General features: G+C 32.8%; 1 protein-coding gene across 1 annotated transcript in view; it reads right to left on the bottom strand.

The window, feature by feature from the left end:
* Window positions 1-5,456: 5,456 nt before the first annotated feature.
* cn (Kynurenine 3-monooxygenase cn) overlaps window positions 5,457-21,928 on the bottom strand; it is a 57,769-nt gene continuing 41,297 nt past the window's right edge. Inside the window, exons 8-11 of the mRNA XM_081729131.1 lie at window positions 16,437-16,526; window positions 15,298-15,438; window positions 12,990-13,151; window positions 5,457-6,242 (exon numbers count right to left, since the gene is read on the bottom strand). Of these exons, the coding sequence (XP_081585257.1) occupies window positions 6,102-6,242; window positions 12,990-13,151; window positions 15,298-15,438; window positions 16,437-16,526 (534 nt within the window). The 3' untranslated portion in view covers window positions 5,457-6,101. The remainder of the gene's footprint in view (window positions 6,243-12,989; window positions 13,152-15,297; window positions 15,439-16,436; window positions 16,527-21,928) is intronic.

Raw genomic sequence — 21,928 nt, 5'->3', positions numbered from 1 at the left:
AAGGGTAGTTCATGGAACTGAATGCTGTGTGAAGAAATTCGCGACATTACAGGAACAAATGCAAATATCTAGGAATATTATGAAGACACATTTTCACGGGAATAATAGGAATAAAATATAGAAGAAAATACATTTAGCAATCTTCATGTAGTGGGAAGTCATAATAGCATCATTAGTGTCAATTTGTTGTAAGTAGTAAAGAATTCCTTTGGTGTGGAAGGCCCGGGTTTGATTCCTGGAAGGAGCTCATGTGGTTCGGTTCCCACATTAAGCTGTAGATCTACTTCTCATATAGCCTCGTTTTTGAAAAGGGACGCTCAACTGAAAGTCAAATCAAATCAATCAAGTAAAGAATTATCTGTAGACTGACACTTAAAGAAAACTCTCAAAACGTATCTTTATTATATTTGTTTATGTGACTACAAGCCTGGTTTAACGTCGTTACATAAATTCTAATGATTTTGCAGCAAATATATCTAAATGATGTGATTAAATTTTATCGTAACTTCTTGTAATCGGCACTAAAATATTATTACAAGATTTCAGTAACATGTTGCAAAAACAGTTTTATTTATCATTCATAGCAAGGTATATAGTGAAGTAATATGCGAGTGTAAGACTTCCTTATCGGCATTATAAAATTTTTATTCATATTTTAACTTACTTCTGAAGTTTTTGAGACTTCTGAAGTTTTCATTTGAACATATATATATATATATATATATATATATATATATATATATATATATATATATATATATATATATATATATATATATATATATATATATATATATATATATATATCTACGGGAAACAGGATTTTAACATTTGTATATATCCAAGTAACAAAAACATGTTTGGCTAGAAAGAAATAATTAACATTTTAATTATGAATTTCTAATCATTATTTATCTTTTCCACTGTTGACATCGTGTTTTTTTCTTATCGTACTTTCAAAACATTTCAATTTGTTTTAAACTTTCTGAATTACCCACAGTTTTTAATGCTTATCAACCCAGCCTATAGCAAGAGAACTTCATGAGTTCCGTTATTGTGACAAATTTGTATTATTATGCATAATCTCATCAATTTGTGTAATAATCAGCCACTGTCTCAAATTTTCTAAACCGGTATTTATTGATTTTGGGAGTGAGGGAATTTTCATAACAGCCCAGGCACCAAAATGTTAAGTATATTCTGCTCAGTTGTATAGTTTCAGAAGAAAAATTGCAATTATAGAGCATAAGATAGTTTGTTTATGACTCGTATATTGCGGTAATATGATGTTAGAACTCGTATATTGCGGTTCATAGAAATCTGACAAACGATTGGGTTCATTTCTTTCAAATATTCTGCTGTTGTAAATGTGTTCTGAGAAGTTCCGTTTACTAATATTGATGCATTCATAATACATATATTCCAAGAAACCTACCTAAGTTAGATATCTTTGATTGTATTAACAATGCCCAGATTATACAAATGACTAACTTATAGAGTACTAACAAATAATGGCATGTAGAGTAGAAAAGAGCGAATAAAATTAGTTTGAGATTTTTTTCATGTTATTCTTACCCGATTTCATCACAATCAATAGAGGTCATTCTTAAACCCAAAAGGAAACAATATGTTCATCTTTGCGTAACCCAGACTACAGTGTGTAATCAAATAGTAAAAATTAAAAATAAAATAACCGACCTCAAATCAACAAAATTGATATACCTACATCGAAGCTATGAGTGATCATACACATAATTATGGTATTTCACACGTCAACCAATGAAATATTTCATGGTCTAACAGCAAAGACTATAATCGAATCTTGATTAAATTTACCTGAAACCACTTTACACACATATATTACTTCACTATATACCTTGCTATGAATGATAAATAAAAGTATTTTTGCAACATATTACTGAAATCATGTAATAATATTTTAGTGTCAATTACAAAAAGTTACGATAAAATTTAATCACATCATTTTGAGATATTTACTGCAAAATCATTAGAATTTATGTAAAGACTTTAAACCAGGCTTGTAATCACATAAGCAAATATAATAAAGAGACATTTTGACAGTTCCCTTTTTCCAAACAAAAAAAGAATCATCAAAATAGGTGCATCCGTGTCGAAGTGATATATGAACATATCTACGTGCATCTATGTTGAAGTAATACGTGAATATTTCTACATGCATCTAACTTCAAGTGGTACGTGAACATATCCACAAATGGGTTGAATTAAGAACCTCCTTTTTCTTAAATCGGTTAAAAATAGAATTTTCTTTTTTAATAAAGGTTAATCTAAAATATTTCCTTGAACTTTGGGGTGAATTCATTTCTTGCCACTGACTGATTACCCTCTCCATTGCTAGATAGTAGAAAACTATCTGAATAAAGTAGAAATATTTTCATATCTGTCTTTCACAATATTGCAATAATCTTTCTAAAGAATTTCGCTAATACATTACAACGTTCTTATTTCTTTTTTTTTCCGCATTTTTCTAGGAGTCAGACATAAATATGATTTATTCAGTTATGTGCTAGCAATACTTTATTCATCTTGCACGAACACTCATGGAGTCACGTATTCCTTCTAAAACTGTATTTCAATTATTACATCATGTGATTCATAACCTATACTGCTCGTTTCCAATCAACCTTCATATAGTACTGACGCCATATAAACATTACTTACAAATTACTCAGAGAATCTATATGCTATTCTTTAAATGTTTGCATTTAATAAACTTTAATATTCTTTAATTATACAGCATCTTTGCTCGATATCAAGATTTGTGGCTTTCTGTCTTGTCACAAAGCTATTTTCTTCCTTAAGCAATAAAGCAGTAATAAAGTCGCTTACTTCAGCCATGCTTGAAACCTATTCAATTTTCACTTTAAAAAAACTTATGAAGAGTTTCATTCATACGCATACGGTAACAAATATCGAAAGTATTTCTCATTTGTCTTCCACAAATTAGTATATTTATAAACTGAAGTGTTAATGGTCACTGGAAAAGACTCCATTTAAAAAGAAAATGCGCATAAAATCACTGCTTAAGATCAGCTATGGGACTTATTATAATTACTTCAGAGAATTATTTAGGAACTAATTTGTGCTCTCTCTAAATATCCTTATTTCAGAATCCTAGGCTAGCTGCGTAATTTGTGTAATAAAATTTAAGATTTTTTATTGAATTAGTGTTTCGCAGTTGTGACCATTTTGTGGTCTTATAGAAATGACGATTTTGGAAGAGCATTGTGTGTATCAAATTTTATTTCAAATTGAGCAACACATTTACAGAAACTTTAAATATATTATAGGAAGTATACAGGGAAGAATGTATGATCCGAACCCAATGTTAGAAGTGATTTTAGCGTTTCAAAGCAGGCGAACATCCATTAAGAAGTGAAACCTGAGCGCCCATCAATATCATGTGATGATGCTCACGTTCAGAAAGTGCGCGAGGTCGTACAGTAAACTCGTTGTTTGATCGTCCTCAAGATAGGTGAAGAAGTAGAAATCAGTAAATTGTGCTATCGTGTGATTTTAGTCGAAACAACTGTACAGACATCGTATTACTGCAAAATTCGTTCTCCAGGTGCTAAAAAACGCATGCGGAAATCTGAAATCTTTTGAATTGTGTAAACAAAGACGATAGCTTCTTGAAAAAAATAACAGGTGACGAAGCTTAGACTTATGGCTATAATGTTGAAACAATAAATAGTCATCTGAATGGGTGGGAAAATCTTCGCCAAGATCCACAAAAGCTCGTAAAAGTCACTCACAATGACGCTTGCTGTCTTTGATTCTTGTGGTTTGTCTACTATAAATACATTCCACGTGGTCAAGCCATCAACCAAGAGTATTACAGTGAAACCTGTCTTTAGCGGAATCGAGAGGGACTTGCAAAAATTTCCGTTAAAGTCAGGTTTCCGCTTAGTGGAGGTAGACCTTTCCTTTCTTTTTTTTTTAAATACATGCTTATAAAGGGGCATACTGAGGAAATATATTGCTGTACGTACATTGTTCGATTACAGTACTTCTTTATTCTACGAATAAATACACACACACACACACACATAAAAAAAATGAATACAAAATATGCTATGCACACGTTTTCTTTATTTTTCTAATAGCCAAGCAGGGTTTTCTGTGTACATTGCTGCTTGGCTGCTTGACTTTCCGCATACACTTTAGCCTGAGAAATTATACTAAATGAATCAGAATCATTTTTTCGTAAGGCAAATTTTTGCAGTTCCTTTAAACTTCTGAGAGAATCTTGTTGTATTTATTCTACACTCTTCTTGGAACTCGGTATCGTATTCCTCTTCTTTCTCTATCTCGTTTTCTTCTTTCCGACATTCTGTATGATTCTTGATTAAGTTGCGGGGATTAAGGACAATTTGTGGGGGTGAATATGAGTAGTGGTTGGGGAAAGTCAACACTGTCCAGAAATATTTAACAAAAGAACGAACATTTTATCGCAGACAGTGTAATGTATATGTCTCACAGAATGTCTAAACATCTAAACGCTGTAGTCCGGAACTCAGAATTTTCCGTTAATTTTTTATTTTTCTTTCCGTTGTCCGCGTAACACAGTTTCCGCTTAATGAAGGGAGTCTTACACGTTTTGTTCTCCAAACTTCATGGGACCGTGAAATATTTCCGTTTAAGACAGTTTTCCGTTTAATAAAGGGTCCGTTGAAGACAGGTTTTACTGTATTTAGAATTGATAAGACGTTTGAGGGAGTTTGTGAGAAAGAGGAAACTGGAAGCTTGGGAGAATAGAACATGGATCCCATATCATAAGGATCCTCCTTAACGCCATTCAACGCTCCTCATTAGGGAGTTAGCGCCAAAGAACAATACGACTGTTGTGTCCCAATCACGCTACTTGGCTGATTTGGCATTTGCAGACTTCTTTCTGTTTCTCAAGTTTAAATCCACCCTGAAAGATCGCCGTTTCGAATCCATAGAAGAGATAACACATTCGCTACGAGATATCCAGGCTACGAGATATCCAGGATGCGTTCCAGCTGTGAAAGACGCGTTCGAGATGATGTATTGTGTGGAATTATTTTGTAGGAGATAAATCTGGATAATTTCCACATACGTATGTATCAATATAGATGTATTGAGAAAGTATACGAGATGTATATTTACTCATTAATATGTTTCTTACGTTTCCAAGTTAAATTCGTTTCCCAGTGAATACTTGTTTACTTGTATTTTGCATTGCAGAACATAGCTATCTTCTGAAGTGATTTAGTAATCGTAAGCTTCAAATGTTACTGTAAATTTGTAACGATACATTGATATAATTGGTGTAGACATTCAAAATCATAACTTATATGAAGATTTATTTCTTTTCCTTATATTGTTATGTGTGTCAGCGGTACAAATAAGTTATATCTGTGCCTGATTCAAATTTGAAAGATGAGAATTTAGTGAGATTATTAACTGTTGAATGCACTCATCTCATAACACTCCTTGCGAACTATAGCTTTTATTTGTGACCACTTATATAATTTTATATTAATTAATTGGATTGAATATTACTATTCTCATTGACATAATATTACTAATGTGTGCAGACAGTAGGAAATATATGTGTCCTTGGATAAAAGTCACAATATAACTGATTGAAAATAGTTACAAATATATTCCTAGGAAACCATAAATTTATTTATTACATAGAGTTAAAGAAATTGAGGTTAAAAGTTTTGGCATTGTATAAGAATTGACTTAGCAAACGCATGTAGCACTATGGAATTTTAAAATGAAGTTAGAAAAGTTAAAGTAAAGTATTTAGTAACATTAGGAAAGTATTTACTAATGTTAAAGCTCTTTACAATAAAAATAAACAGTTTATTAATACCAAAAATTTGTAATGTTTCTCTTCACAATATGAGTTGAGTCTTTAGGGATAATGATTTTACTTATATCTACAAAGCAAATGTGTAAACATTGAAATCACATTGAAATCCCTACATTCTTTCATCTGAAAGAGAAACAATAAATTTATAAGAAGGCAGTACAATTAAAGTACAATAGATGAACACAAATTGGTGCACAATAATGTTCTTCACTTTCTACTTTTTAAGTGTTTCAAAGGTGGAACTTTTCATCAGTTGATGATATGCAGAAATCGCGTTGTCTTCTAAGTCTTTCCAAGTAAACCACATCACTACTGCGGCTGTAGTGATAAAAGCGAGAAATGTGTACCATAGTATCTGAAAGAAAGAAAAGACGTAACTTAATGTGATGCGTTCGTACCTTAAGAACGATATACAATAAAAACAGAAATCATCTTTAATTTCACGTTCAACAATTATGCTTTGTAGGATAAATGAAATTGCTGATAAGTGCTAGTTAATGATGATAAAAGGTCTGGTAAAATAGGAATAAGATGGTGGAAAAATAAGGATAATAAGAGGAAACGAGACCTATGGAGAAGATGGTGTTCCCCACGACAAGTTGAAATGGCATGAGTAAAGCCAAGAATACCTTCGAATTAGAAGAAATTATTGTCCAAAAATAAAATTATCCTAAAACAAAGATTTTAGGTTTATTCCCAACGCAGCTAGCTGTTTAAAACGGCACTTCTTATATCCTCTTAATGAATAGATCATTTACAATGTGTTTTTCCCATGTAAACATCATAATTCTTTTTTTTAAATTAATAAAATTATAAAAATATCCTGAGATTTGTTAATATAACAATTAGACTGGCTAACATAACACTAATCGTGTTAAAATATTATTGTGACAGAATTGATGCAAATAAGGGAAGAAAGGAAGTGAAACTGCAATTGATTGAGAAATTTGTAAACAGAAAAAAAGACATAAACAATCTGGCAAGTAAGATGAATATCAATAAAAGGAACAAGAGTATTCAAATATTTACCAAACATAGAGAAAAGGATTAACTTAAAAGATTTCGAACTTGATTATGAACAACTACAATTTTTAACTACGTATCTACCATTTAATGGTGAATTAGCTACATTAACTTTAATAAAAGATGTAAATTGGTCGTGTGGATCAGAAATACAAACATTAGAGCATATTATCGTTCACGAAAAACAGTCTTTATCAAAAAAAAAAAAAAAAAAAAAAAAAGTAAACAAGAAAAACTTATATCAGGAAATTATAAAATAGCCAAATTTTAACTATGGTCCTGATAGAAAATGTGAAAAGATGTGTACAAAATTACAGACGAAGAAAATAAAATAGCAGTGAAAAGAGCTTCAAGGAAATAAAAAAGAAAAAAGAAACCAAAGGATCGTAAATAATACGATCATACAGATCAGAAATTAAGCAAATATAAGGATAAATCAAAATGAATACGAAAGACAATTAGTCTGAATATGTTTCAGTGAAAACTTTCTAATCTGAGGTGTATACTGTGAGAACTCAAAAGTGAAGGACTAATTCTGAACTGAATAGATATTTTTATAAGTAGGTAACTTAATTCCCTGCACAGCCAAGGAACATTTGTCCCATTTCTCTAAAATGTTCTAAAATTGTACTGAATCATTAAAATCCTTCAAGTTTCGTGTGTTGAATGTTAAAGATATAGATACAGGAACTACCTAAATGAGCCTGAATATAAATTAGTGTAAATATAAATTGCTTTCTAACAATTTTGTAATCCGTCTCTGGTTTTGTGTAACTTCTAATAAGTACTTTACGTATTTATGAAGTACATAAACATTACATGATAATTGATAGAATTATTAACCTTATGCAAAAGAATAAAAAAAACTTTTAGAAAATTATTATAGGTGGAACTGCTTTGTTATTTCTTGAAAAAAAATACCCTTATGTACCATGGGGACATATTTGTCCCAGATCATAAGTAGATAACCGTTTAAATGTTCAACTTACGATGATGATTTTTGGAATTTACATGTCAGCTTAGCAAAAATAACTCACAAAATATTTCTCAATTCTTATAGTCCTGAAGGGGCTAAATTAAAGATTTATCTCCTATACCTTAAGAGTTACGTATATGTATAAGCGTCAAGTTTCTAATCTGAAATAGGAGATAAATAAAACTAAACTCAAGATTTTTTCACATATAGTGTTAATTAGCAATCAGTGATAAAGTGTAATAAAACTTTAAAAAATGACCAGTATGAGATAATCTCACACGCAAAGATTCCTAGTCTAAAGTATGGCCCGAAAAGATTGAAGAGAAAATAAAAAAGAAATTTTATAAGAGAAGAAGCTAATTGTATTAGAATAAGTGTTGTATACTGTGTATTTGAATTCGTAATTGTATTTTTTCTTTTTCTATTACGTAAAAATAAAACCTACAAACAAATTTAGTTACATAAACATAATATTTACGTACGTACAAAACAAAAAACAAACCCCTTTCCATATCTAAATTGTTGGGGCATCTACAACAATGAACTGAGTGTGAGAGAGAGAGAGCGAAGTAAATAGGAGAGATAAGATAGTGTCAGGAGCAATTACTATAAGAAGTCAAGGAAGGCTCGAAGACGACAAAATGTGAACAGACAGCTTATTCATACGAAAGAAAAACAAAAACTTTAATTATGCCGTAGTATAAAACTGTAACATAATAATTAATACCGGTATCGGAACAATTGTCTTCACTCATCGATATTACAGATGCGTTATTGCATTTTCTATTTTATTTATGTACTCTATATATGTCTCTTGCATTCTTATAAAAAATGCTTAGTAATTGCTAAAATGAAATTAAAGAAACAATTACGGCATAAAACAGGTAATAAATGGCAAAATTAATATTTCTTAGTGTATATTTAAAAAAAAAAAACATTTTTAAATTATGTTTTTAAATAGTAAGTAATTCATAAGCGTTGTCAAGTCTCAAGCTACAAGTGGTAATTGTGTGACTATTAGAAGAGTCTGTTTGACTATTAGAAGAAGAAATACAATTTGCTCCTGCAGAATAGAAGCTATATTTTATTATTAGCAACAAGCGATATATATATATTTTAGCGCCATAAAACATTTTGTTCAACTTTCTCCAAAACTTCGTATGAGAATACCCTCAAGCATGTCAATTTGCTTAGCTCAATGTGATCTGTCAACTGATACATGTGTCACCTTTGGACAATATTATAGCTAAACAAAAATTAAAAGTTTAGAGACAATCGTAACTTTGGGTTAAATAAAGAATAAAGTTTTAGAGATATTCGTAACTTTGGGTTAAAGAAAAATTAAAGTTTTAGAGATAATCGTATCTGGATTAAATAAAGATTAAAAATTTAGAGATAATCGTAACTTTGAGTTGAACAAAAATTAAAGTTTTAGAGATAATCGTAACTTTGGGTTAAACAAAAATTAAAGTTTTAGAGATAACGGTAACTTTGGATTGTATCTCATTGAAGAGCTTGACATAGTATACTTCAGTATCAGTTTTCTCTCTATAGGTGGCGTTATTGTCGTGCAGTGCCAATTTTTAAGATTACATAAAAATTAATTTATCTACATTTTCTCGAAAAGTGCGCATATTTTATATTCATCCATTTCACTTTCTTCAGTTGAATGAGTTCTATCGATTGGTGTATGGCTCATCCTTTGACATTCTCCGCCCCCTCCCCCTGCGTTAAATGCTAATAATATTGTACAAATTAACACCACTTCATGTGAACACCTTCCTGCCTTATTCTTCGAAACTAATCATTTAAAGCGGCATTATTAATTTCGAATTAAGCACTCTACAGTAGGGTGGAGCAAAAAAAAATCAAATTTTTGATTATTGCATTCTAATAGGGCTCAAAAGTTGCGTATTCGCATGCTAATCAATGGAAAAATAACGAAAGAGATCACACTTCGGATCTTCAGTTCGCGCAAATGGCCTAAAGTTTGAAAAAAAATACCAAAATTAAACTTTACGCGAAAGAATCAGATGTTTGAGTATCGAATTCTAATAGGGCTCGAAAGTTCCTTATTTGCATGCTAATTAATGGAAAAAATAACAAAAGAGATCACACTTCGGATCTTTAGTTTGCGCAAACTGCAAAAATTTTGAAAAAATAATGGCAAAAACACCAAAATTTACCTTTACGCAAGGAATATACACATTACTTTTTTCATTATTTCTTTAGCGTTTAAGTACTTCATTTTAGTTGTGTAAGGGCATGCTTGTTAGTAATTCGTTAATGCGAGTGATTTTATACATTTTATTTTCATAATGATTTTGCATCTCTTCGTCCACTTGCCAACGTTTTCTTTCTTTTTCATGAAATGGCCCAGAACTCACTACAAGGATGTGGCTGCAATTCGAGTTCCACACACATCCTACTAAACTCTTGTACCAATTAGGGTGTGCTAAATTATGTTGATTTAGTCAAGTACGTTGTCTTAAATTCAGATTTTTAAACAAAAATTTTGGCATTGTGAGTCTCGAGAGCAAATTTGCTCTAATATAACCATCTCTGTTTTCTTGTCCGTACACTTTTCCTGCAGACTCTGTGACAAGTTCCTGGGTATGGCATGAAAGATTTAAGAAGTCAAACTCATGAGAAGATCTGTCATGCATAAGTGATAAGATAGTGTCTGTTGTCAAGCTTTCGAGCACTGGAGGAGGCTTACTGCTTACATTTTCTCTACTCTATCAGCTCACTGTAGTGCGTGGCATCAAAATTTATTGAAGTTGCTACAAAAGTTCTAACAGATTTTAACTTCGGATCTTGATTTCTTGGCTCTAGCACTCTCCCGTAACCGAACTCTCGTGCGCTTTGTCTCTCATGCATTGTCATAGCTAACACTAGGGTTTTTGGATGACAGAAGAACGCGTATCTCTAAATCATAGGATCGAGAATTCTTTTAATATTGTTTGGCAAATGTCTTCAAAATATGTTTAGGTCCATATTTCACTGACTGATATCTCTTCATGTCGAACCAGATAGGAACATATGTCTTTATAAAGTAGTTTACAAGCACTCTACGGTTGAGTTCGTTTGTAGAATTTGTTTGAGAAACGTACAACCGTAAGACCAGGTTTGCACATGTTAGCCATTGGAAGTAAGTAAGAGGTCCAGGATCTCTTATAGCCACATCTAGAGCAAACTGCTCTGTCTGAATTGCTCTGTTAGAACTCTTATGGTAACTTCAATAAATTTTAATGCCACGAACTACAGTGAACTGATAAGATTGGAGAAAATGTTAGCAATTACCCCCTCCAGTACTCGAAAGCTTGACAACAGAAACTATCTTATCACTTATGCATGACAAATCTGCTCATGAGTTTGACTTCTTATAATTTTCCATGCAATACTCAGGAAGTCGAAAGGTGTCAAACTTGTTACGGAGACTGCAGGAAAAGTGTGTGGACAAGGAAACAGAGATGGCTACATTAGAGCAACTTTGCTCTCAAGACTCAAAATGACAAAATTTGATTTAAAAATCTGAATTTAAGACATCCTTGAGTAAATCAACATAATTTAGCATACCTTAATTGGTACAAGAGTTAAGTAGGATGTGGGTGGAACTCGAATTGCAGCCACCTCATCGTAGGGACTTCTGGGCCATTTCATAAAAAAACAGAAGAAAGCATTGACAAATGGGCGAAGATATGCAAAATCATTATGAAAATAAAATGTATAAAATCACTCACATTAACGAATTATTAACAAGAATGCCCTCGCACAACTAAAGTACTTAGACGCAAAAGAAATGAAAAAAAAAAAGTAATGTGTATATTCCTTGCGTAAAGGTAAATTTTTTGTATTTTTTGTCATTTTTTTTTTAAATTAGGCCGTTTTCGCGAATCGAAGATCCAAAGTGTGATGTTTTCGTTATCTTTCCATTGATTAGCACGCAAATACGCAACTTTTGAGCCCTATTAGAATTTGATACTCAAAAATTTGATTCTTTCGAGTAAAGTTTAATTTTAGTGTTTTTTGGGGCATACACATAACTAAAATTAATGCGTAACGATTATCATAGCTTCTGATATGCTGAAAAGAGCTGGTGAGGAATAAAGTTGTCAGGAAAAAATATTTGAAATTAAGCGTTTTGTTTCTAACAGTAGAGTTCAATCGTGCGAAGTCTTATTAAGACTAGCTTGTTTGATACATTAGGTGTGTTCTAAAAATGGTGTCCACGACAACAGAGTGCTATTCTTCAGGTCAAAATAAAGCGAAAATACAATATAATGGCATATTCTCCAAGGTCTCCTTCAGCCGTTATAGGTAATCAAAATTTCACTACGTGGCAAGGTTACAGATTAGCACTGGAACCAAAACCATTGCTCTACGAATTCATAAAGCAGTTACATCGATTGTTATGCTAACACGTGATGCTGAAATATCAACGTATATTGACTTTCAGTGCCATCTAGAAAAAATCGATGTAAATATTTGATAGTTTGGTAGATCTACTCTACGCTTCTTTATCTGCGATATTGCTACATAGTGTAATTCGTGTCTATAGACGAGGAACCAAATATATAAATAACTTTTGCTTTATTTTAACTTGGAGAGTAGTTCTCTGTAATCCGTGGGCGCCATTTTTAGAACACCCGATATATTAATAAACTTGACCTGATAACATTATTTTACATTTTACATTTTAACGGTATTTAATGATATTTCTCTATATTTTTTATTTCGTTTCATCGAAGGCTATGACCACGTTTAATCCGTCTTAATTTAATACGTTCTTTCTCTACCTTGCATTCCTTTCCAAATTTTTTAACTTCTGATAGAATAATAAAACGAGAATTGATGAAGTTATAATGATAAACAAAAGCAGGAGAAACGTGAAAAAGAAACTACGACAAACTATCATAGTTCGGGATTGAAATTAATATTTTGATCCAAAACGATCTTTCTTTACGCTTGCCTTCCACATGCATACTAAATATCTATATCTATATCTATATATATATATTTATATATATATATATATATATATATATATATATATATATATATATATATATATATATATTTCTAAATGTAATTTGTACTTACCTTATCTTGCATTTTCTTATTTGAAATGCAGTGATGATATCGCATATGTGAGAATGTGACCGAGCTATAAAGTGGTATCCAAATGTTAGGCATTAACCAGTGTAGAAATCCATCCAACTTCTTCCGCCAAATAAACGAACGGCGCGTGACAAGATCTCTCATCTGGAAAATATACATACTATTATTCTGAAACTTTTATTAGCGTGTACCTACATCCAGCGGTGTTATTCTAATTTTTTAACAACCGGTTATATATATATATACAGGGTGTTTCAGATAAAACGTCCAGTGCTTATAAATCCGAAACGGTTGAGAATAAAAAGATGAAACAAAAACTGAGATAGGAAAATGTCATAGGCCGCATCACATGGTGTTGTTGTGGTGACCCACAGGGCCCTCATTCAAGGGGGCCCACGGGCCAACTTCAAATTTTCAAATAGGAACATGTATTGAATCATACCTCATTCAATAGTCCTTGAAATACGAAACAACTTTTGTAGGAAACAATTTTCGATTTGTGGCACCGTTTTCAAAATGGCCGCAAAAAGTCCTTTATCAGTTTGAAGTTGACACCTGGGCCCCCTTCACGGAGTTTCCTGAGGGTCACCACAACAACACCACTTGATATGCTTTATCATCGTTTCTATCTCAGTTTTTGTTTCATCTCTCTATTCTCAGCCGTTTCTGATTTAGGCCTATAAGCACTGGACGTTTTATCTGATGCAGGACACTTTTTGCGGCCATTTTGAAAACGGTGGCCCAGATCGAAAATTGTTTCCTACAAAAGTTGTTTCGTTTCTCAAGTACTATTGAATGAGGTATGATTCGATACGTGTTCCTATTTGAAAATTTGAAGTTGGCCCCTGGGCCCCCTTAAAGGAGGGCCCTGGGGGTCTCCACAACAACACCATGTGATGTGCCCTATGACATTTTCCTATCTCAGTTTTTGTTTCATCTTTTTATTCTCAACAATTTCGGATTTATAAGCACTGGACGTTTTATATGATATAGGACTCACTTTTTGCGGCCATTTAAAAACGGTGGCCCAAATCGAAAATTGTTTCCTACAAAAGTTGTTTCGTTTTCCAAATACTATTGAATGAGGTATGATTCAATACATGTTCCTATTTGAAAATTTGAAGTTGGACGCTGGGCCCCCTTAAAGGAGGGCCCTGGGGGTCTCCACAACAACACCATGTGATGTGCCCTATGACATTTTCCTATCTCAGTTTTTGTTTCATCTTTTTATTCTCAGCCATTTCGGATTTATAAGCACAGGACGTTTTATCTGAAACACCCTGTATATATATAGAATGTTTCAAAACAACACCGACAACGTTTGGGAGGTGATTCCTCACACCAAGATAAGATGAAAAGTATAAACCAAATTGGGTGCAAATGTCCACGTAACGATTTAAAATAGCATCAAAAATTACAAATAATAAAAATAATTATATATAAATTTAGTAAAACCTAATGTTTTCTGTGCCTAATTAACCGATCTTCTTGAACGAATTAATAAAATTCTGCTGTGATGTTATGATTACGGTTCAGTAATTAAAAGTCACCAATTCTACGTCCCTTTCATAAGCACTAATACAATTTCCAATGTTATTGCTCATCTCCAAATGTTTAGGATGTTATCTAGAATGACAACTAAACAGATCTAAATATTACTTGTACAAATTATTAATTTATTTTTATTTCTCCTACATATGTATTAGCATATATATATGAAAGTGACTATGTTTGTGACTTAATAACTCTTGAACCACCCGACCGATCTCGATCAAATTTTTAACATAGATGAGGTTCGAACCTAGGATGGTTTTCATCATTTCACCTTGACGGTGCAGCTTGGGGCAGCGGAGGGAGGAGATATATAAAAATGATCGAAACTGGCCGATATTAGTAGCGAATCCATAATGTTTGGGGTTGCTGAGATAAACAGTGACACTTCCGATGCTGTTTAAATCCAATTCAGACCCGCAACTTGAGGAAGGGGGACATATATATATATATATATATATATATATATATATATATACAAGTTTTTCTTATATTAACCCAACGAAGCGGGTAATTGATGCTAGTAATATAATAAGACTGAAAAGAGAAATATCTTTTATGATCATATAAAGTATCTCACATTTATGGAAAGAGTTATATGAAAAGAAAACCAAATAAACTTTAGAGCAATAAGACCATTGTTTCTAAAATATGTACAGAACTCCAATTGGCATTAGCTGTTTATATTGAAATAATTATACTATCAACATAATTCAAATAGGCACACTCTACTACGTACTTCTTTATAGTTGTACATGGCAAGATCACATATTGCTTCTGCGTCAACGTGTCTTGTTTCTGAAAATTCCTGTAAAGTCTTTTCCATATCAAACTGGTTTCTAATCATCATTTCATGGAGAAGGCGACAATCTTCAAAACCCTATAAAGTAGTATTTAGATTTTAAAAAAAAGTATTTAATATTAATTCAATTTTATTAAGAAAATAACATAATAAAGGCATAAAATTTTATTTTGCTTATTTAATTTTTAAGATGGATGAAATAATGTTGTACATCAATATTATACATCATCTGTCCTAACCTGCTTAGTAGTTAAGCATCAAAATAAGTGTTCGTACAGGGTCAAGCAGATAGATCCCTTTAATTTGAAACAAAATATGACTTGTTACAAATTGTACTTTACCATCAAACATAACGTTAGCTATTTTGTCATCATTTTATTTTAATCCAAATGCTTGTCCTTACGAGCTATACATTTCTGAAATACAGAAATTCTATAGTTCATGCATAGTCATTGACTTTGATATAGCCATCTTGTCTGTAGAATAAACAGCATTCTTCAGTTTCTTAAGTGTCTCCAGCCTAGGTTTAAAGACTTTAGCTTCTAGGTAACCCCAAAGAAAAAGTACAATGGAATTGTCCTGGAGAGCGAGCTGGCCATACAATGTTACTACGTAGATAAATAGACGCGTTTATAACATTTCTTCTGTGATGCTATTCGCCAACTCTGCAACACTTAGGAATTTCTTTTCTTAGAATTGAATTTGTATCAGGTATTCTTCCTTTTCATCTTCTTTAAAATGGGGATGAAATTGCTGCTCTGTTGCAATCACAGAACTATCGTTTTTTTTTTTTTTCTTACATATTTCAATAGTTTCAACAACAAATGCATGATGTTTAGCAGCTCATGCCATGATGATAACTGAAATGGATCTTATGTTGCTCAAGAATATACATATGCAACTCAAGTGTCAGTGCTTTAAAAAAGACATATTTCATAATGAAAACTGGCGAGGTGTTCTGCTCAACAGCTTGCACAATGAAATTCAATGTTTACTATATGTCGAACCTATGAATGCACTAAACCACAACTCTTACAATAACAGTATTTAAAGTAAATATTCAACGTTTTACTTACAGCATTCAATCCTTGGCCGTAAAAAGGAACCATTGCGTGTGCTGCATCTCCTATAATAACAGCAGAACTTCCTACATGATATGGACTGCACTGTTTACCAAAAAAAAAAAAAAAAAAAGTATAAAAAAATAAATTAGAGAACCTGAAAGTGTCTTAAGTTTATAAGTAAAATTTACTTAAAATTTATGAAATAGCTCATCTTATTTGTGTATCAGCGACAAGAAATGGAACGAAAAACTTATATCCGTAAAATATTTGAAAAACAATATAAATTTGATGCACATATTTTCTAATAATATAATCACTGTAAGTATGTTGTTATAGTAAATATGTTACTATAGTAATAGTGAAAAGTTCTTACATTGTTCAAATCAATAATGAACAAATTTGAAGTCTTTGTTTGCATAAAATATAAAATTTAATTAAATACTTTCTTGTGATAGAAATTAAAACTAAAAACGAGGAATAAATAGATCAACGTCATAGATTGTTTTTAACTAAAAAAAAAGGAGGAAAAGAAAAAGAAATAATGCAATAAAGTAAAATTTAAAGATAATATTAGGTACGCATTCCAAATGATAAAATATGTCAAGTTTTCTGTAGAGAGAAGCGAAATTTTATATATATATATATATATATATATATATATATATATATATATATATATCCATATGTATTCTCATCCTAAGACGGGTGTACTATATCTGAATCACAAAAAATGTTCAATATAAGTATCACTGTGATGTATACCGATACCTCAATAGTTAAATGTTTCAAGTATTGATGTTGACCGGATTGTAGAGTGAGTGATGAATAAACTTCACTTTGTAACCTCTTCTTATAAAAAAAAATGTATATATTTAATTCACAAAAATAACTATAGAAGATTACACTCAATACTGTACAAAATGCATGAATATCTAAATTCAACAGCAATACAAAAAAACAACTTGCCAGACAGCAGGTAACTTACAATATACCATAAGGCGGGATTGCTTTGTACAAGATTTAAGGAATTTTTAAAGAAAATTGCATGTAACTTACAAACATAACGATTTAGAACACTGTATATATAATAGCTAGGCATATACTGTATATAAAGAAAACATTTGTGAAATGCATTAGTAAACATTTAGTATGACCATAGTTATTGAAATATAAACCATAACCATGGGTGGGGATACATTGCACAACATACAAAAAAGTATGTTCAACATACCAACATAATGTTTCTGTGCCATGTTTTCCCTTCAGTATTTATACATTTCACTTCCTACACCAAAACTGCATGCAGTCTACAAATATTGATATTAGAATGATGGTACTGGTATCAGTACTTAGTATGAATCATCGATATTTCCAAAGAAAATTATGTATTTTCTGGTACATGCACAGGAACCATATTCTAATAGTTTAGCATATGCCCCACAAAAATGCCAACTCAGGAACAGAAAAAATCCCCGTGAACTGATTTGCCTTCCTCCTCTTTATGTCCAAGAATATCATCCCAAACGTAACCAGTGGAATATTTGCGGGGTTTGGGACTTTCAGGCTGAAGCCTATCCAAATTGCATGATTTGCTTTTTATTAAAATATCTAATGTTAGTCATTTCTGTGCGTATAAGCTTCAAGTCTCCCAATAGTTTAGTGATTTCTTATAAAAGCTTTTCTGAATGAAGCCCCTCTCAAACTAATTGTCTTTATCCGCCAGTGTTCGTAATTTATTTTCTAACAACAAATCCATTCTGGCACCTACCCAAATAGGAGATTCACCGAAAATGAGAAGGCAGGAGGTACCAGCAGTAGTAATTTCCTATCTAAGGGGTTACTTTGGACCGGTGCAAAGTAACCCCGATAGAGGCTGAAATCACCTTCTCCCAGTTTTATTTTTTTACGACTTTAAAACGTTTCACACTTCAATTTCAACTATTACTTTAGTATTCTATGAAACTGACTTAAATTTAAGGGAAATTCTTGTAGGTGATATCTTTCAAATTTTGTCGGATTTTACAGTGACTGCTTTCCATACCTCTACAATAACAACTCCCCCCCTCCCTGATAATTAGAACTGAAGTTAACCGCCAACATTATAGCCAAAATACAGTTAGCTGTTCTATCTTGCGGTGGCAGTTGAAACTTTATCTTTACAGTTCATGGTTTTACCGACAGAGAACTGTGCAACTCTTCATATTTTGTGCAAAGTTACCCCTGATGTGCAAAGTAATCCTGTCTTACGGTACGACATTTAATTTATTTTGGTAGACTTCTAAATACTTTTGACTATTAACATTGAAACCAGAATATAACCTCGATAATAAACTCTCATTAAACTCTATAATATTCTCAGTTAAATCACAATAAATATAACGACCTCTCATTAATACGGAATATAATTTGTTCACTTACAATAATTCTGAAGGTAGATTAAGCCGGTTTAATGATCAGTTCAAAATTGGAGTTGGTCATTCCCTCTTCGGTTCGAAGTCTAGTTCTAATTATTGCCACACTTGGCGCTACTAGTCTTAACAGCGCTTAAGGAAGATAACTTTTTTTTTTACAATTATCCTCAACTCATTACGTCTCATATGTATTAAGAGACGAAACCTCCAGGGAATCATTGCAACCACCAAAATTTCAATCAATGGTACTGGAAATTGTAAACCCAACTAATGTCACCTCTGATAATTGTATCACACCAGGCAAATACCGGGGTGGTACCTAACTTAAAGGCCCAGGCCACTTCCTTCCTTCCCTTTCCCCGGATATTGTGCTCGCCGAGGGACGTCATCCCTCAAAAATGTGACGGGCTAAATGTCCATAGATGCCGGAAGCCCAGAAATCTAAATCCTAAATTCTATTAGGCTTTAAAATGTGGGAGATTTTATTGGGTTACCGTATATGAGAACATTTCTCCTATCCTTTCATATTAAATAGTGAAGGAAAATTCGATTTAGTAGTGAAGTCTGACGTCAAGGACTGCCACTAATAGGCTATTTTTGATTGAGATAGTTGTTTAGTTTTAATTTCTTCTACTTCTATGCACACGAGGTCTTTTGATTATATTAGAATGTTAGAAGCAAATTTTTTCAGTGTTCTTTTGTTTTGTATCTACTATGTTGACAGCCAAAATCTTGAGGACTTATTATTATGAACTGGAGTGATGATCAGATGAGATTGACGCTCCTGTATTGTAGAAAATTATGTGCCAACCTGATTTCTACAAGATCCACACCCCCTCTATATTTCAGAGTAAAGCATAATGTAATACCATTGCATTTAATAAATTTTCATAGAAAAGGAAATCTGGCACTGCCTCAAGAAACTTAGCATTTCATAAAAGATCAGACTATAACCTTAATATATTAATTGATTGACTAATTCGAATTTTAACGATTAGATATAGTATTTAAAGTATATGGGATAGGACGTAATAATCGACAATAGTTATATTGTTGTTCTAAAGATGAAAATAAGGAATTGGCAACAATACTCAAAGGAAAACACGTTCACACATATGAATAGTTATCGTAACAGTATAAAAATCCTGCATTCAAGTGTAAAAAATATAAGCGTTGTGGTAGATTTCGGCAGGTGTTGTCCTCCATTCGTCCTGCAAAATGGTCAACAGTGAGGTTGTGGTTGCGATCATTGTAGTCAAGTTCTCAATCGCTGCTTCATTCAATCCCAAAGGTGTTATACAGGATTGAGGTCGAGGCTTTGGGCCAAATAGTTGAGTACTTACACCTTCATCTATTCAGACCTTTCTGTGATGACGTGTACATTCTGGATGTTCGCATTGTCATTGGCAAATGTTCCACTGCCAAACAGCTGCCAAAGGATAGGTAGTGCCGGATTGTCGAGGTTTGCTTGATAAGTGTCGGCATTCATTGTTCCATATAGTAACACCAGAGATTCCAGACCAAATCATAAGAAACAAGTCTACATCATTATTCCTCTACCGCCAAATTTAACAGTATAAACACTGTACTTCGAAGAGTAGCATTCAACTGGTATGCACCACGTCCACATACGTTCGTCGGATTGCTGCAATATGTAGTTTGAGTCGTAACTCCACATGATGTTGTTTCACTATCTTACTATCCACTCGCATCATGTTTCCGCCATTGTTTGCGCCATGTTTGTACCCATTCTTGGCTTATGGACAACAGCTTGCCCATTTAACGCTAGCTCTAACACCTCGTGAGAAATAATACATGTACTGGCATCACTCAGAGATGTCAACTGAAACTCTATGACTATAGTGTCCAACGTCTATTGCCGGTGTACTTTCACTACGTGTCTATGTTACCTAAATATAAGCAGCCACTATGAGGCAACTTTCATGGTCTCTATGGTCGGCGTTGTGGTTTTATCACTCCTTCTTGTCCCCATTTCACCTATAGGTTATAGCACATGAGATCTGGAATTTGCCGGAATGACCAAATAAGTGAGCTCCAATAATTAAGTACATTTCATCTGTAATTAATTGTCGTCGTCTCTCATTTCGACTGCAACTGCTTGTATGACGTTTTCCCAAGCGCTTTCTTGTCTTCTATCACTATACAGTCTATTCCAACAGCATGGTAATTCTTAACTATAATTTTTACATTATTCTTAATTTTCTGTTAATCTTGCGTCTCGTCTACGTCTCTAAGATAATCTTCTAGTTACCACGATAGACAAAACTTAAAATTCTCTGTAAAACACAAAATAATTTCTTACTTGTTAAATATACCAGATTTTTTTATTTAAAAATCTTTCTTTTTCTCTTATAAACGTTTTGGTTTTGTTTTATTGAAGTTTAGAGCTCCTTTCAGTAGCTAGGCTATATGAGACGTAGACCTACTGCTAAACCTTGAATCGGAACCTCATGATAAACTCAGGAACAGAAAACGTGCAAAACGTAATACTAGGCACAGTTTAGAGCGGGTCAAGTCTATCATCGTGCCAAGATTCATCAAAATCTGTGAAGTTCGGCTGAACTATAGTATTCGCGCCGAGTCGTGATGCTTGACCTAGATCTACCGATTCCACCACCCAATAGAACGCGAGGGTGTGTTCCGGTCGTCAAGCCCCACCCATCACATTTTGTCAGTGTCGTCTCTCGCGCTACACGGAAAACATCTCCCGAGAGTACAGTGTTGTCGGATTGGTGCCAACTTCCGCTTTTGTTAATTGATTTTTTGTTGCATTATATTCTTATTGTTACAATTCGTATTACTGTTACCGTTTTACAATAATTGTTACTATGGTTATTGTTGTACTGTGTTATTATTGGTAATTTTTAAATACTCGTTTACACTGTCTTCAAAGTTTGACAACATTGTTGGTGAATTTCAGCTGTTTGATGTTTCCCCAATTGTGCGCTCGGTAAACGGCTCCACGAATTAAACCGAAGTTTTCCGATGTGTCAGAGCTCAAGCAATGATTGGTTTAGAGCCCAAGCTTCACGAGTCGGCGCGAGTACTATAGCTTTCTATAAATACTTCCAT

The sequence above is a fragment of the Thermobia domestica genome, chromosome 10 (genome assembly GCF_964235325.1).
Source record: "Thermobia domestica chromosome 10, izTheDome1.hap1.1, whole genome shotgun sequence".
Lineage (NCBI taxonomy): Eukaryota > Metazoa > Arthropoda > Insecta > Zygentoma > Lepismatidae > Thermobia > Thermobia domestica.
Note: the sequence above shows the minus strand (reverse complement) of the source record. Positions and strands in the feature narration are given on the sequence as shown.